This window comes from Talaromyces rugulosus, chromosome III (assembly GCF_013368755.1).
Source record: "Talaromyces rugulosus chromosome III, complete sequence".
Taxonomy (NCBI): Eukaryota; Fungi; Ascomycota; class Eurotiomycetes; order Eurotiales; family Trichocomaceae; genus Talaromyces; species Talaromyces rugulosus.
Genome location: NC_049563.1, coordinates 1,923,378 through 1,940,281, shown reverse-complemented (window position 1 = coordinate 1,940,281; position 16,904 = coordinate 1,923,378). Strand labels below are relative to the sequence as shown.

The window sequence follows — 16,904 nt, the reverse complement described above, 5'->3', positions numbered from 1 at the left end:
TATACACCGGCGCACAAAATGTCTTGGTTAAAGGATGTTGCTGTTGTTTTATTTCTGGCGTTTGTGTATATGGCTCCCTCCCGTCCAAGCAACATGCTTCTTTTGGGTAGCGCCATGGCGGTTTATTTTTCTCTCAGATACAATACCTTGAACGATTGCTATGTCGAATAGAGACCAAATTTCATGATGGACCTTGTGTGTTTCTTCTAGAGGGCGACGTCACTGGCAGGTGTGCGGACGCCGACGTCACGGGATGGCATGTGCTTCTCGAGCCTTCTTCAAACGACATCCGCTGCCTGCTCTCTTCTCCATTACTCTTGACTAGTTCTTTCCATCCAGAATCCATCCAAACTACACACAATCATCTCGTTGTTGCCGCCATGCTGTCTCTTAACCTCCTCGAGAGCATCGCTGCTTTCTTCCGCCCAGCAAGCCCAACAACCCCGGAAGGAGCCCCCTGCTCCTCCCCAGGCAGCTCTTCCTCCAAGAGCTGCACCCATCCCCCTGCTGTAAAACAGCTACAGCCCAAGCAAGAAGCCACCGAACCCGTCCTTTGCCGACGTTACGTGTATTTCAATGCGCGCGCTCAAAAGAGCGACCAATCTTCCACTACCACTTCTTCTTCTACTACCACTACTTCCATCGAGACAGCCGCTACCACAAGTAGATCACTCTTGCGTCGAGACAGAGGCATCCCCAGTCTGTCCATCGTTGAGGTTGCTAACCCATTGGTTTCATTGAAGAAGACTCTCGTGAACTATCTGCTCCGGATAACAAGACCCTTTCTCGCGGCATGTCCCCTGCCGAGGCAGCTTCTACCACCGGTGAGTTGTTGATGCGCAGTTCTAATTGTCTTTTCCTAGTGTTAATGGTATCGCCGATAGATTATGATTGTACCCCTGAATTGCTTGCCGCCAACCCAAACGGCGAGCAGCAAACGTCTATTCCAAACCAGGATGCTACTGTGAAGATCAGGTATATCACACATGTCATTCATACCAGGAATAATATCAAGAGTTAACTCTCCTAGTGCTTCTATGTCCTGGCGCGGCCGTCTCCATCACAAAAGCTCTCGACGGTTTGCCGCGGTTAAAAATGCGCTTCTCCATCGTCGTCCCCCTCCAGATGTTCCGGACATCCAGGAACAGGAACAGAGAAAAGTAAGCGATAAGACGGTTGGTTCTGAGAACACCGTGTGTCGCCGGCCCTCTCGACGAGAGGATTCTCCCATCGCCATGCAAAGCCGCAGTCAGCCTGACGATGATATACTACAACGCACATCTACAGAGAAGATAAAAATACCAAAGAGCCGCCCGATCCCAGAGTACAGCTTTCGAGATTTCAGCGGTATCACGCAAGGCTCTGGCTGCTCAGAGTACACGCCCCCCCCATTATGCTCTTTACCTAGCTATATGCTCCACCAGCGGCTGTTCTCCAACATGGGCATGCAGAATCGGCAAGAAAGAGCGTTTGACGATTTTAACCATCTTGCTGAGTTTCATCAATTTTACAGTCTTATTCCGCCTGAGCACGACCCGATCAGTAAGTGATGGCGACGGATATACTAGGAAAAATTATGCTGATGATTTTCGATAGACATGCAGGAGGTGGTTCAGCCAAAACCGTCAAAAAGAAAAGCCATTCTCCACAAAGTTCGAAGTATGCGTTCTGGGTTTCGCCTCAGAGCGACTCAGCAAGGCCCAACTCTACGACGAGTCAAGACATTCACGGGGCTGTCTAGTCAGTTTTATAGTATGGATTCATTGAAGGGCAAGAGTTTGGAAACTCTAGCTCGATTGGGTGGCTACAGTGTTCTCACGTTTCCTGGGGACTTTGTGCCAGCGTTGATGAGACTTCCGGCATGCCTAGTCTCGATGATTGATTATTTGCGCCTTTATGGTATGTTGCCTCAAAAAGGTGGAGAGCGGGACAGTCTAACCAAGGTATAGGCGCAAAGTCACGCAACGTCTTCTTCGACCCGGGAGATATGACAGTTGCCTCTCGCATTTACGAGCACTTTGCCAGTCAGGTGCTCTCTGTGGAAAAGGAACAAGACATTGTCGACGTTACCATGCGGAAGAGTGAATTTCCTTGCGAGGCAGTGGGGTTTGGGTCTGAAGAAGAATCGTTTTTACGCGGACGCTTCCATGTTCTTCCCGTGGCATGGGCGTTTAAACATGTGCTTGCGGGCATACCAGGCGGGATTTTGGGCTCGCCTCGACTATATCTTACGCTTATTGATCTAAGCAGGCGTATGTTTCCGGACGAACCACCGGATCTGCCAGAGGGACACTTGTATTGGTCTCGGCCAGCAATGTCGCAGACGAGGGTGCGAGCGATTGCGCTGGCGATTTTGGCGTTGACGAGCGACATGCAGCTTGATTTGATCTGCGCGGTGTTTGGACTGTGCTCGCTGCTCGACTACGCGACTAGCCAGTTGATCGAGGACTACATAGGGAGGGATGTTCCTGTGGAGGCATGGGCGGCGGGGCTGTTGACACGGCAGCGAATCGTGCAGGCGTTTGCGCCGTTGCTAGCCGGGGAGTTGTTTGCCGTTCGCAAGGGGGATTCCAACAGCGAGGCGTTTTTTGTGATGAGCGTGATGATGGTGAACTGGCGGGCGGTAAGCCGGCAGCTGCGTGCTTTTGATGGATGATGATTGATTGCATTGCGTAATGGTGATGTTGTAAAATTGTGAAGTTTTGTCCTTGATTGGTTTATGGGGGGAGATATGGCCGGTATCAGATGTATGGTTAGCATCGGGTATAGTTACTGATTATGTTATGTATGTTAGCAATAATGGATTATGTATTTCAACTGCAGCATAGGCTCAAGTGTAGAAGCACGTTCCGATCGACAAACAAGGAATCAAGAGAAAGCAACTAACTAACTGCCTCGATCGTCGTCGAGAAACTTGTTTCAACAAGAGCAGAAGGAATATAAGAAATGGCTTGGCGTTGTTTTCCGGGGTCACGTTGATTGGCTGGATGTTTGCTCCGGTGGATACCGACCCCGTCCACAGCCCGTGATTGGCTGGAATTGGGGCCCGCCAACCAGGGTCGGCTTGATGTTACTAAGTATACTTGTCGACTGTATGCAGGTTGAATTCTCTGTCTAGCAGTCAAGATGTAGACTAAAGATAGAAAATCTATATACTACTGTATCATTTTTTTTTTTTTTTTTTCAATTGAGAGAACTCTGTGTAACCAGTTGATGGTTGCGGAACTCTCTCTGTTCTGGCCAGACGCCTGTCCGGAGACGGATAGATAACACAGAAACAGAAACAGAAACAGAGACAGAAGCCTAACGGAGATCGATGGACAGAAAACCAGTTATTTTTTTTTTCCACTTTAAAAAAAAATCAATCAAGGCATGGAATGGAATGGAGGCATTGAGCAGGTTATATGACAGAAATTTAGAGACAAGACGTCATAACATCAGACCAACATCAGATGCTTTACCGGGGCGGATAACAAGTCCGCGCAGGCCTGGCCGGAACGTTTTCCCACGCACGGTCTAGACCGGGCGGTATATATCCTGTTTTGAGACGGTACACAGTACTGCCCATTAATACAGCTTCAATGCATAGTAGAGGGATAGTAGCTGTAGGCATAATCGAATAGCAGAATAGCAGAATAGCAGAATAGCAGAATAGCAGAATACCATGCTCTCAATTGTAGCTGCCATGCACAGATGCAAGTCAGATAAGGTAAAAGGAAGAAAATAGACACTGAGCTTATTGGGTGGGGACGCAGGTTGACAGGTCATGATGTCAGCGACTCCCCTCTCGCTGTCGCTCTCTTCCATGTCTTTTTTGCTTAGCTTCGACCTCGACCGTCGGAACGCCTGCCAGCCCAATCACTGGTCCTGTTTGCGACCTGCAACCTTGCGACCTGCAAGGCTGTGGAGCCCCCCCGACATCATACAGCCCTGGTTAATCACCGCGGCTGCAGAGCTATATAGGCCCTTGTCTCTCTGGCTCCTCTTGTCTGGCTCTGATTCCGCACATCCCCCAACGCGCCGTGGGAACTCGCGCATGTTTCTTCCTCCCGCCTGCTCAGCTATTCTTTCCCTGGTTCTCTCGCGCGCCTTACCAGGTTCTTTGAGTATATGAACGGTGACTGCTGCTACACCGGCTCCTGATCTTGGGCCAGGCAGCACCGGTATACTCGTCAACGACTCGACCTTCACGCAATCACAATCACGAAAGACACAAAAAAGAACCGATGTCTGCCTACATCATGCTGGCTGAGCAGTCGCCCCTGGCTGCTCCGGCCTTCACCACGGCTGACGCCGTGACGGCGCCTGCCTCGTTCGACAGCAGCGACTTCCTCGGCCTAGGCTTCAACGCCGACGAGTGGAACATCGGCCCTCTGTCGCCGTCGTTTTCTTCTTCCTGGAATAACAATTCCAAGCTCGAAGCTGCCTCTGCTGCTGCTCCCTTTGCCACGGTCAATTTCGAGCGAGATCTGAAAGTTTCTTCTACTACAGCCCACGTCCGCAACGGCCAGCCGACTCCTCCCCTTGAAGATAGCAAGAATAATATCACTCCGCCAGACGCTTTCTCCATGGCCAATTTCAGCCGCAACTCGTGGGACGACACGCCCACGCCGCCGAGCAGCGACGACCGTGCTGGAAACCCCGGTGGTTCGTTTGACTACTCGAGCCCTACAGCCGGTGGCTTCCCCAAACGACGCCGTCTACGCGGCTCTCACAAGCCTTCAATTGCTACTACGATTAGTAGCGGCGCCGACTCGGACGACCAGACTCCTCCTCACCACCCTCACGAACAAAGACACGAGCGCGTCAAACGCGAAAAGTTTCTGGAGCGTAACCGCCTCGCTGCGAGCAAGTGCCGCCAGAAGAAGAAAGAACACACCATGCAGCTCGAGTCACGCTTCAAGGAGGCCTCGGACAAGCGCGAGCTGCTCAACGCCGAGATCTCGCGGCTGCGTAGCGAGGTGCTGGGTCTCAAGAACGAAGTGTTGCGGCATGCCCAGTGCGGCGACGAGCCGATCAAGCTGCATCTTGCCCAGATGGTGAAGCAGATTGCCAACAAGGACCGCGACGATCCTACTGCCACTGTGCCCAGTACTGCTGCTGTTGCTGCAGCTGCAGCTGCAGCTGCTAGTGGTGGCGGTGGTGGAGGTACGGCGGGCGATGGTAACGGCGAGTCTCTGCCGGATACAGCGCTCTCACCTTCGTCGCTTCGAGACTCGGTGTCATTCGGCTTCGACGATCCGCTACACAACATGGGCGGCGCAGAGTCGCTGGAACAGCAGATTCGGCGTGACTCGGAGGCGTCGATTGCCATGTCGGCGGACGATGATTTTAACGACTTGATCAATGTTTGACCGAACACAACTCAGAACCATTCTATTCATCCGTTGTTTTTTTTTTTTTTTTTTTTTTTTTTTTTCACTCTCTTACACTTTAATACATGATGGTTATGATCTTTATGGAGGGGGACCGGCGTTGTGTGAAGCGTTTGCTGGAGGCTGGGTGTCTGTATTTGGTTATGGTTATGGCGTTTCAGGACTGGAAAAGGAATGAGAATGATAGTTGATAACTTTTTTTTTTGTTTCAATTATATTCTTATCAAATATGATATCTATCAATCTTTACATATTGATTGCTTTTAGTAGTAGTCGTAGTCGTCGTATAATTATTCATCCTCGCGCGAATAATCCCCCAACAACCTCCTCCTCGTCCCATCTTCTCTCTGCTGATCAACAGCAGCAGCAGGAGCAGCAGCAACATCCTCAAACAAGGCATTAATCTGCTCCAGCGTCTTCCTCGCCGTCTCCTTCAAACACAGCACCACAAAGACCATAACTGCAACATCCAGCACGCCAAACAACGCAAAAGTCGCCCACCCCAGTTTCACCAACAAAAACGGCGTGGCCGAGCTCCATACGAGGTTGAACGTCCATTGTGCTGCGACACCGCACGTCACGCCGCTTTCGCGGATGCGCGTGGGGAAGATTTCGGAGGTGTAGGGCCAGGGTAGAGGGCCCCAGCTGAGATTGAAGAAAATTATGCTGAGGTAGATGAGGGCGACGGTGATGATGCCTGTTGCAGTTGTAGTAGTAGTAGTACTAGGCTCAGGGCTGTTGGTGGTGGAGGAGGAGGAGGAGGAGGAGGTGGTGGTGGTGTTTCCATAGTCCATCCCCGTGATAGACCGCACCAGCGCAGCCGTCACAAACATAAACACAGCCATCACCGCCGCGCCCACAAACAGCAGCACTTTGCGTCCAAACCGATCCGACAAAAACAATATAAACGCTCCACAGGAAGCCACTTTAATAAACCCAAAAATTCCCGTAAGCAACAACGTCTTCGATCCGGGACCGACAATCAGCGCGAAAAACTGCGGACCAAAGTATGCCAGCGCCGTAGCGCCGGTTGACTGCTGTGCCAGAAAAATGCCCACGGCAAGTAAAATACGGTGGGTATTGGGCCATTCGCAAAACAGCTCGCGCACGGTAAGCCCGGACTTTTCGCGTAGTTCGTCGTCGATGGCCGTGCTGATTTCGGCTAGTTCGTCAACGACAGCAAAAGACTTGTTATCTGCGCGGATCCATTCGAGACTGCGACGGGCCCTGTCGTGTTCGCCCCGTGCAGAGAGCCAGCGGACGCTCTCGTGCAGCGTCATCACGCCCAGCCCCATCAGCGCGCCGGGTACGAGTTGTAGCGCAATGGGGATCTGCCACTGTGCGGAGCCGGACGCCATCTGGCCGACGGCATAATCAATCCAGTACGAGACAAAGATGCCAATAGTGAACATGAACTGGTAGCAGCTGCCCAGCTGGCCGCGCAGGTCCTTGGGCGCCATTTCGGAGAGGTAGATGGGGATGACGCTGGACGAGCCGCCCACTCCCAAACCAGCGATGAACCGGCCGAGATAGAACCAGGAAAGTGTGGGGATTAGTTCCAGCACGACTCCCACGCAAAACACGGCGGCGCAGACCCCGATGGCCATGCGGCGGCCCTGGTAGTTGTTTACGGGCCAGATGGCGAGACACCCGACCAGAGCGCCGACCTGCTGGCTGCCCACGGCGATGGCGCTGACGGTCGTCTCGCTGGGAATGCCATAGTCGCCGAAGCGGAAATCAGTGTGGAACGACTGGAAGGTCAACACGCCGCCTGAAGATCTCAACACATCACATCAACACCCGATCAGCAGTTTCTCTGGGTAGTGCGGTTGACTGACCGATTAAACCCGAGTCGTAGCCAAACAACAGCGCGCCGCAGCAGAGCACTGTCGCCAGCCAGTACAAGCGCAGCCGGGCCTGCAGCTGCGGCTTGGTCTCCTCGAGCTGTGGGTGCTCCTCGTCGTGGTCGTGTTCGTGCTCGCGCAACAGAGGGACGGCTGTCGCGGCCGGATGTCGGGCGGCGTCACGTAGGGCCGCCATGGGATAGGGTTAAACGGGACGGCGAGTCTGCATGTCTAGACTCTACAAATAGAGTTTGGCGAGAAGCTTTCGAAGCTTTCTCGTAGCGTCGACAAGTATCAGAGCGAGTATCAGAGAGTCTCAACAGAGCATCAGTGAATATCAGCAGGAGAGTCAGAATGAGGGTCAATGATGTGTCATCATTTGGTCATATATGATTGGCCATGCATGGCGCAACTGTGGGTCGCCATGGTCCAATCAGCCGCGCGTCCATCTTATCTGATCGCGATCTTATAGACCTCATTCTTGTCTCTCTCCGTATTTCTCGCCTTCAAACAAAGCCATGCTGCACCGTCGTTGTCCCTGCAGCACACGCAACACAAGACGTATCACTGCGCGCCCCTGACCGCCCATGATCGCTGCCACCGGGGTATCGCGACGAGGCCTGCGGGGAAGCCGGGGTTGCAGTGGGTGGGGCTTGTTATCGTCTTTCCCAACGAGGAGGGGCAGTCAATACTACTACTATTAGTGGTGCTGTTGTTGGCAACCCGCGTATATAGTACGTACTATTGCCGTATATCACCCCTCGCCCTTTTCTACTCTTCTGCTCGCCATCAACATCGATTGTCCTGACACTGACACCGACTGATACACCACCATGGCTGCCAAACGCCCCAACTTCCTGGTCATGGTCGCCGACGACCTGGGCTTCTCCGACGTCGGATGCTTTGGAAGCGAGATCCGCACTCCCAACATCGACAAGATTGCCAATGGCGGTGTGCGCTTCACTGATTTCCACGCTGCTGCTGCGTGCTCGTACGTACTAGTAGTACTATGTCAGGGGAGAAAGTGAAAACAAAAGCTGACGTACGCAGTCCCACCCGTGCTATGATCATGACTGGCACCGACCATCACATCGCAGGCCTGGGCAACCTCATCGAATGGACCAACATCAGCGGCCAGAACGGGCCCAAGGGCTCGGCGATGAGCACCGCTCCCCAGCGCGGTATGCCCGGCTACGAGGGCTATCTCAACGAGCGTGTCGTCGCCCTGCCCGAGCTGCTGCGTGATGCGGGCTATCACACGCTGATGTCTGGCAAATGGCACCTCGGCCTTACCCCCGAGCGCACCCCCAACAAGCGCGGCTTTGAGCGCTCGTTTGCCCATTTGCCAGCTTGCTCGAATCACTATGCCTTTGAGCCGCAGCTGCGAGACAACGACGACACCCCGACTTTTATTGAAGCTAGCTATATTGCTCTCCACTCGGAAGATGACCACTATATCAAGCAGCTGCCCGAGGGCTGGTACTCGTCTAATGGGTACGGCGACAAGATGGTCAACTACCTCAAGGACTGGCACAGCTCCGAGTCCGACAAGGAACGTCCTTTCTTCGCATATCTGCCGTTTACTGCCCCGCACTGGCCTCTGCAGGCGCCGCGCGAGTATATCGAGCACTACCGCGGCGTCTACGACGAAGGGCCTGATGTGCTCCGCGAGAAGCGTCTGCAGAGACTCAAGGACCTCGGCATGATTAAGGAAGATGTCAAGCCGCACCCGGTCGTGGCCGAGGAGGTCAAGGAGTGGAAAGACTACACCGAGGACGAGAAGAAGAAATCGTGCACCGCGATGGAAGTCTTTGCCGGTATGGTTGAGTGCATCGACGCCAACGTGGGCAAGGTTGTCGACTACCTCGAGAGCATCGGCGAGCTCGACAACACTTTTGTCTGTTTCATGTCCGACAATGGCGCCGAGGGCGCCGCCTACGAAGCATATCCGCTCGTCAAGAGCGGCGTGCTACCACATCTTCAAAAGTACTATGATAACAGCATCGAAAATCTGGGTAACTACAACTCGTTCATCTGGTACGGCCCACGCTGGGCCCAGGCCGCAACCGCGCCCTCGCGACTGTACAAGGCTTATACAACCGAAGGAGGCGTGCGCGTGCCCTTTGTAGCGCGCTTCCCGCAGAATGCCAACGTCGTCCCGTCCTCTCAGGGAATAACCGACCAGTTCGCCACTGTCATGGACCTGGCCCCGTCTATTCTGGAAATGGCCGGTGTCACGCACCCGGCACCGACATACCAAGGGCGCGAAATCGTTCCCATGCGCGGCAAGAGCTTCTACCCATGGGCAACCGGCCAGTCGGAGCGCATCCACGCCAAGGACTTCATCCAGGGTTGGGAAACATGCGGCCGCGCGGCGCTGCGTTTCGGAGACTGGAAGATTGTCTACATCCCAAAACCGAAAGGGCCCGAACGCTGGCAGCTGTACAACCTAGACAAGGATCCCGGCGAGGTTGACGACTTGGCCGACAGCGAGCCCGAGCGGCTGCAGCAGCTGTTGAAGCTGTGGGACCAGTACGTGCTGGAAACCGGCGTGATCCCGCTGAACCCGGACCTGGGTGCGTTTTTGGAAGCCACCGAGGCCCAGATGCCGGAGAATGCGTGGATGGAGTACGACTACTGGAAGCCCGGCGCCAGAGACGAGCCGGAGAAGTTTCAGAGAAACCCCCCGCGGTTTCAGCGGACTGTGAAGCCGTTTTAGTTAGTATATAAAATGAAATATGTATATACAATGTATCGTCCAATCAGAAACCATCCGCCCTAATGTGTTCTATACTGTATGTACCAACCCTCTTCTCCATACACTGCATAACAAACAGTCGCCACCCCCAATGCACCGTAACACCAGGACGGGATATTTAAACTGCTCGGGACGCGCAAACACAATCGTGCAGGCAAACGAGAGCAGTTCAAAGAAGCTCTGCAGCGCCATTTCGGTAGACGAGAATTCGGCTCGTTGGGTGGGTGTTGTTTCCTTTCAGCATCAGCTTTTTTTTTCTTACTTTTTTTCTTACTTTTTTTCCTGGAGGGTAAAAAAGAAAGGAAAGAAAGGAGGGTACCTCTTGGACTAGATACTACACGTTCAAGTCAACCCCCCATAGACATAACCTGCTCAACGTCACGCCCACAATCAGACACACGGCGACGAGTTTGGATTTTTCTTCGTCAAAAAATAAAAACGCTGCGGCTGCTGCGGCCAGAGATCCGAATTGCCAATTGATAAACCAGTCCTGCACGCACACGACGCATTGCAGCGGGCGCGACTATTGTTCCGCATATTTCAGAGATGACGACGGCGATGCGCATGCAACTAACTTGCAGAGGGGTGAAATTCATTTATTATTAAAGTAAACTGCACTTCAACGCCACCTTATGGTAGGCAAGTTGCACAAACTAGTTTAGGACGGGCATTATTATCTCCCCGTAGTCTATCGGGATAGTCTTGAGGGAGCCTAGGGTTTGTAACTGCGCCATCAGTGAAGAAATGCCCAATTTGTCAGTTTTGCCAGGTGGATATCTAAATGGCGCTGATATGCCATTACTATTTAATCACCTAGGGTTGTTTTTGTATGAAGAGGCTGCAGCGTGGGATGCACTGGTAATTTAGAGCTATCTAGAGCAAGAGCAGCTTTTCAATTTGAATACAAGTCCCATAGCTCTCCCAATACTCCCACCTCGTTTTCATTTTTCTGGGGGTTGTTTTTTGCTTTCTCGCGTATTTTTATCAATCTCTTTTCCCTTTATCTGCTTTCATCTCTTGCCGTTTCCCCCTAGGGGCTTATGCTACGTTTTTGGGCAAATGTAATTTGAGAACAAAACACCAATTGCTAACTCAAGCAACGACACAATTAAAAAGAAAAGACTTACAAGGGACTTTTGTAAGAGAAACAATGATTCAAAAATAGGGTAAGTGAGGAGATAAGCAATCCGTACTTACCAGCCATCCCCTAATAGACGCTTAGTTTCAGATGTGGGTGATGAATATGTTTATTGAATGACACGGCGCGCTTGAGAATTGACAGATAACTGGCAACATCGTCCCCTTCGAGTCTCTCTGTGGCGGTGTGCACCATGCGGTTGACAATCTCTTGCTTGACGGCGAATTGTCGATCTGTATCTTGCTCTGATTTCTGGACATGCAGTTCCAGGTCACGGAATGCCATTGAATGTAAATTCTTTGGGAGCTTCTCTAGAGCTTGAGATGGAGGATTGATCCCTTGCGACCCAAGGATGGCGACATAATCACTCAGGTATTTACTAATTTTCTTGACGTCGCTCTCTGCTGCTGTAATGCTGGACGGATCGCCGAGCAGCTCTGTACCCAGGCCATCGAGGTCAGTAATCTGCTGGCTGATGTCATACATTTCTGTCCAGAATGAATCCAAGGATTCATATTCATTTGAGAGGGATCCAAAATTATTGCCGATGGTTTCAAGATCGCTTTTCGACGCTTTTAGGTTGTTAAGTGACTCTTGGTTTGCCAAAATCGCGTTCCTCAAGTCCCCGAGCTCGGCTCCCAAGACTCCTACACTTACAATTCCCCCTATAAGCAGAACTCCTCCACCAAAGCCAAGTAGAGGTGCGAGCGGAGGAAAGAAGAAGGCGGCTATGATCAAGCCAATGCCACAAACAGCGGCAGCCACTGCACCCCAGAGTAGAGATGTGAGCGTCTTTTCCTCTTGCTCTTCATCGTTAATTGTGTCTTGTAGATCAGTAATCTGGTTGCCAATAGCAATCAGCTGCGCTTGGATATTATCGTTGATCTGGCTTATTTGATTTGTCATAAGCACCACCTTGCCATCTGCTGCTCCCAGATTGTCGGATAAGAGCTGGCCGACTGCCTGACAATGACCAATCGCGAATTTGCTAGCTTTCTTTGCTATTTTATTTTTCTGCTTCTCAGTCGGAGCATTCATCCACTGCTTGGAGTATTTCATAAGCTTCTTCAGGTATTTCTCATGGCTGGTGCAGAATGCCTGGATAAGGCTGATGTCCGAAAACAGAGAAGTTTGGGTATCAATATAGTTGGCTTTCAAATATGTAGTCAACGTTTGCATGTCAAGAATGACACCAGGTGCTGCAGCGCCAAGACAAGTCACGCCCTCCTGAGAAACCCACTGAGTCCACGTCTGTGTTGGGCCCGAATTCTCATCGGCCGGTGGGTTGACGACCAGCTTCCAGAGGTTCCCATCTGGTTGCGAAGCAACAAGCCCGGTGTCCACAGCCGTGAGATCAAGTATAGGATCCGACAAGCTGCTCTGGCTCTTGATGGTATAATTCACAAGGTTTCCTCCTGTGCTATCGGTGTTGGGAACAATCTGATAGAGATTCATATTTCCATCATATCCCCAGATTGAGCCATTCCAGTACGCTGCTTTCAGGAGATTAGGAGCTGAACCGCCATCTGATGGCAGCGGGTCAAACTGCATGTTTGTGCCCACCTCCTGGGAGCTGTAACTCAATGACCCGTCGACGTTTAGCATGATGAGCCATGAATTTAGCGCCGTGTTATTCGAGGATATTTCACTATAAGGAACAAAGCTTCTTGCATTTTCGGCTGGAATGCAACTACCCATAGCATCCCATCCCGGATTATAAAGTTCTGGCCAGTTGTTCGAGGCCTGTGCCAAGTTCGGGTCACCACTGTTTTTGGGGTTTTTTGCCCAGACATTGCCTCCGACGGTGACGAAGAAACTGCCTTTGTAGGAGAATAAAGACGTCGTTTCTCCAGAGGCAGGAGTGCCAGGCATATCGTCAAATAAGGCCCACTCTTCATCAATATTACCATCTTGGTCAAGCGAAGTTGCTATATATTGTACCGTTGAGTTCAAAATACCCACAAGAGGCACCGATTCCAAAGTAGCCGAGAATGTGGAAAGACCAGACAGTCCCAAGGTATTATCGAAGTTAGGTATTATCTGGCTGATAGAGTTTTCCATATCCTTCACAGTCTCTTTCACAGTGGACAAATTCGTTTCTGTGTCAGTCTTGAATTGCTGGTTGGTATCGAGTGGCCCAGCGGCTTGGGCTCGCTTTTTAGCGGCTCTTTTTTTAGTTTCAGCATCAAATTTCCTAGCTTTTTTGCGAGCTTCGTAGTTCTGCGTGGCGGACTCGATCATCCCACGAACGCTGTTTATTGCTTCTTGAGCCTATGGTGCTGTGGGTTAGTAGATGCTGTGAAAGAGATGGATGGAACCTCTTAAACATACGCGGGCTTTGGCTTCTCTTGCTTCCTTTTGCTGCCTCTCTGACAGGGTTTGACCCGGGGAATTCCGTATATTTTGGTTAAGATCCCTCAACGTGGAGGGGGCTTGAGCAAGGGATGCCATTTGGGAAGATTCACAAGTTTTTAGTTGAGTATCAATAGATTAGTTGAGTACCAATAGAGTTTTTTATATCGTACGCCTTCAGCACAAAAAATAGTGAGTTTTTTTCGTCCAATTGTCGCAATCTTGGAGAAAGATATCCGAGGGCATGGATTTCCGTTCTCTTATAGCAGAGACTGACTACATAAATCTGTCAGCCCATTCTAAGGTGGCGCCGTTCACTAAAATTGCTCTCAGGATCAGAATGCCAGCCACTGACGTACTGTCATTGGTATCACGAATTGTGGATAACTATAGTATGTAGCTGGTTGCAGATTAGGAAAGATCTAGGCCATTTGGCATTCAACTCGATCACCTTGAGAACTTGTGGTGTCTGAGAACTTTTTGGGTTGAGTTGCAGTATCCTGAGAATGGCCTAGACCACAAAGTTGTCTAGGTGTTGTATGATCTTCTAGCTGTGGTCGTTTTCGGACAATGACCAATACCTACAATCGTAAACCAGTCCTACGCAACGTCCGATCATGATCTACGAGGAATCTGGAATCGGTCGCATGAGGGTCCAAACCTTGGGTCTCCAGTTTGGGTTGATTCTCCACCCGAACCAGATAAGGATACGTAGGTTATTTTCCAGAGAACCACATCTGTATGATCAATGGATGACTTGGTTAATAGAAGTATCATCTTGATGTAAGCAGAATGTGAAGAGAAGCCTCAAATAATCTTAACTGCACACCCTTAACTGCTCATCGAGGTGGTCGCCAAAGTATAAACTTGCCTAGCAGGAATCAATACTCAACAGACCGTTTGTTTGCCCTCGCGCTAGGTCAAATCGAACATAACTAACACATTTCCTGCAAGAATAATTCTTTAAGGTGCGTGTAGTTTCATTTTGATTTCAATGAGAACAAGGTCCAGCCCAAAAATAGATACGGAGCCAGGAAACAGAATTAAAGTCTGATGTAATGGAACAGAAATATTTATAGAGATAATGCGGAATAATTATTTATCTATACTCGCATTTATCAAAGAACTCTTTTAATAGAGACTAATATTTATATAGATCCTAAAATATATATTTATAGAAGAACTTAAGTTTATAAATTATTCTAAAAGAAATCTACTTTGTATTAAACTATATAGCTTTATCTAAAGATATTTCTACTTTTAATAATAATATGAGGATGTAATAATCAGCTTTTCACTCTCGGCCTAATTAACAATTATCTTGTAAATGGAGTAGAATGAAATGGAAATGATCTAGGAGGCGCCAGACATATCCATTCTACCATTATACTACTACTAGGTAGTCACTATCAATGTTGAAGCTTCCTACAAAAACATTAATGTCAGTTGGTTAATAGGATATTATATAGTCTACCCTCTTTTGATCAATTACTAGCTACATTCAAAACAATAATACACCTTTAGAAGATTATGCAAACTATCCACACGACCAATTGTTTATACTTGTTCCCCCCTGGACCATTTTTCTATCGTACCCTTGTTCTCCTTAGTCAAAACATCAAACATCTTCGCTTGCAAACCCTCCTTTCCTCCCCAGGTCTTCAGAAACGCAGTAGGGTCCTTTTTGATCGACAAAATATCGGCTTCCGAGGGCAACGCGTACTTGGCATGCGGGTACGACGTGTAGTCAGTGTCGTTGAACAAGGCCAGTTCCTTGTCCGCAGCAGCGAAAAAGGTGTCAACATCTTCCTTCTTGACGTCCTCGAGCTTGGCCGGGTTCCATTCGGGGTCCTTGGCAGGTTTCGAAATCAGGCGAGCCGAGACACCCTCGACAAAGTCCGGGTGCCGCATAAACCGTGCTGCAATGGCATATTCGCGGCGGAAGGCTTCGCTGATTCCCCATTTCTTGCCCAGGCGCAGCTGGCGGAGAGTCACCTTGAGCGAGGTCGGCGAGCGGCTCAGTAGCGTTTTCAATGTTTTGTTTGCCCACTCACTATTCCCGCTGTCGTTCTTCAGGGCCTCGACGATTTCTTCGATCGTGTCGTATTTGAAGCACCGGTCGATGGCCTTGCGGGTTACGCCTCCCAATAGGATAGGCTCTTGTTCAATAGAAGGCAGTCCGGTAGAGAATTCGTTGATGGTCTTGTTGACCAGGCTGAGCCGCTCATCCATGCTGGCGTAATCCTTAAACACCAATTCCGAAAGTCGGTTGGTCAAGTTTGACAGCACGCTCGAATCGATATAGTGGGTAGCAATTCCGCTGTACAGAGTCTGCACGCCCTTGAGGCGCTCCGAGGTCAGGGCCAGGTACGTGCCAATCTCCCCGTCCAGGCGCGACAGGAAGAACGAGCCGCCGACGTCTGGGAAAAATCCAATTGTAGTCTCTGGCATAGCGAACAGCGTGTTTTCGGTAGCAATTCGGAAGGGAGCATGCACGCTCAGTCCTACACCGCCGCCCATGGTAATGCCGTCCATCACAGCCACATACGGTTTGCTGTACGTCGCGATCAAGTGGTCCAACTGGTATTCGAGTCCAAAGTAGTTTGTCGATTTCTTCTGGCCTCTGGGGCCTTTCTGGTTCGATGTGGCCAGCGCTGCAACGTCACCGCCTGCGCAAAAAGCTTTCTCTCCGGCACCCGAGACCATGATGATGCTGGCCAACTGCGATTTTTCCCATTCCTATTGAGCAGATATCGTTAATAATTGAACAACAGCAAAAAAAAAAAAAGGCGAGAAGGATATACCAAAAGTCGGGGAAGAATCTTCCTAGCCATCGAGCCATTGAGGGCGTTGAGCTTTTTTGGCCGGTTGAGTTCGACCAGCCTCACACCATAATGAGAGTGGAAAAGCACATCGTCGGCCTCGTCTCCTGGCAGTTCCTTGGGAATCGTAGCTGGGGTCGAGAGCATCTATAACAATCATCAGGACCAAATCTAGCCAAACTGGAAAACAAGAGCTCTGCCTACCCTTGACCCAAAAGCCGGGTTGGTCACTTTGGCGCGCAAAGGCATTGTGAGAGACCGCGAGGACCAGCTCAGCGGTGATGGGAATCGAGAATGGACGTGCCGTAGTAACATCTAGGGCAGCAAGAAGAGGGGGAATTCCGCGCCTGGAGGGGGGGGGGGTGGGCAATGCTGCTGGTTTTATTATTATGTCGCTCGAGGTTTGGAGCCGAAAGTTTCTCCGCTCGCTCATGTTCCGGAGACGCTTGACCTCGGGCGTCGGCCGGTCCTTAGATAACCGAGATACCATCACGCTTTACTTTCGTACCACTTGTGAATTGTTATTTATAAATTATGTGTTGTGAATTGCACAGGGTCAACTTCCACTAAACGTATTCTCAAAATAAAATAAATTGCTTGTGCAGTATCAATACA

At 50.5% G+C, this 16,904-nt stretch overlaps 6 protein-coding genes across 6 annotated transcripts; 3 read left to right on the top strand and 3 right to left on the bottom strand.

Annotated features, from left to right (window-relative positions):
* Positions 1 to 380: 380 nt before the first annotated feature.
* On the top strand, positions 381 to 2,656 carry TRUGW13939_05526 (uncharacterized protein; the record flags this gene model as incomplete). Its single annotated transcript, XM_035488689.1, has 6 exons — positions 381 to 663; positions 744 to 824; positions 885 to 975; positions 1,031 to 1,542; positions 1,597 to 1,899; positions 1,950 to 2,656. 6 exons carry the CDS (start codon positions 381 to 383, stop codon positions 2,654 to 2,656), a joined length of 1,977 nt encoding a protein of 658 aa, XP_035344582.1.
* Positions 2,657 to 4,226: 1,570 nt separating this feature from the next.
* TRUGW13939_05525 (uncharacterized protein) lies at positions 4,227 to 5,354 on the top strand (the record flags this gene model as incomplete). Its single annotated transcript, XM_035488688.1, has 1 exon — positions 4,227 to 5,354. One exon carries the CDS (start codon positions 4,227 to 4,229, stop codon positions 5,352 to 5,354), a length of 1,128 nt encoding a protein of 375 aa, XP_035344581.1.
* A 311-nt stretch (positions 5,355 to 5,665) lies between these two features.
* Positions 5,666 to 7,415, bottom strand: TRUGW13939_05524 (uncharacterized protein; the record flags this gene model as incomplete). The annotated part of the gene is made up of 2 exons (XM_035488687.1): positions 5,666 to 7,146; positions 7,214 to 7,415. The coding sequence occupies 2 exons, from the start codon at positions 7,413 to 7,415 to the stop codon at positions 5,666 to 5,668; spliced, it is 1,683 nt and encodes a 560-aa protein (XP_035344580.1).
* Positions 7,416 to 8,052: 637 nt separating this feature from the next.
* On the top strand, positions 8,053 to 9,938 carry TRUGW13939_05523 (uncharacterized protein; the record flags this gene model as incomplete). The annotated part of the gene is made up of 2 exons (XM_035488686.1): positions 8,053 to 8,210; positions 8,270 to 9,938. 2 exons carry the CDS (start codon positions 8,053 to 8,055, stop codon positions 9,936 to 9,938), a joined length of 1,827 nt encoding a protein of 608 aa, XP_035344579.1.
* Positions 9,939 to 11,184: 1,246 nt separating this feature from the next.
* TRUGW13939_05522 (uncharacterized protein) lies at positions 11,185 to 13,566 on the bottom strand (the record flags this gene model as incomplete). The annotated part of the gene is made up of 2 exons (XM_035488685.1): positions 11,185 to 13,386; positions 13,447 to 13,566. The coding sequence occupies 2 exons, from the start codon at positions 13,564 to 13,566 to the stop codon at positions 11,185 to 11,187; spliced, it is 2,322 nt and encodes a 773-aa protein (XP_035344578.1).
* A 1,458-nt stretch (positions 13,567 to 15,024) lies between these two features.
* On the bottom strand, positions 15,025 to 16,538 carry TRUGW13939_05521 (uncharacterized protein; the record flags this gene model as incomplete). Its single annotated transcript, XM_035488684.1, has 3 exons — positions 15,025 to 16,206; positions 16,272 to 16,436; positions 16,494 to 16,538. 3 exons carry the CDS (start codon positions 16,536 to 16,538, stop codon positions 15,025 to 15,027), a joined length of 1,392 nt encoding a protein of 463 aa, XP_035344577.1.
* Between the last annotated feature and the right edge of the window lie 366 nt (positions 16,539 to 16,904).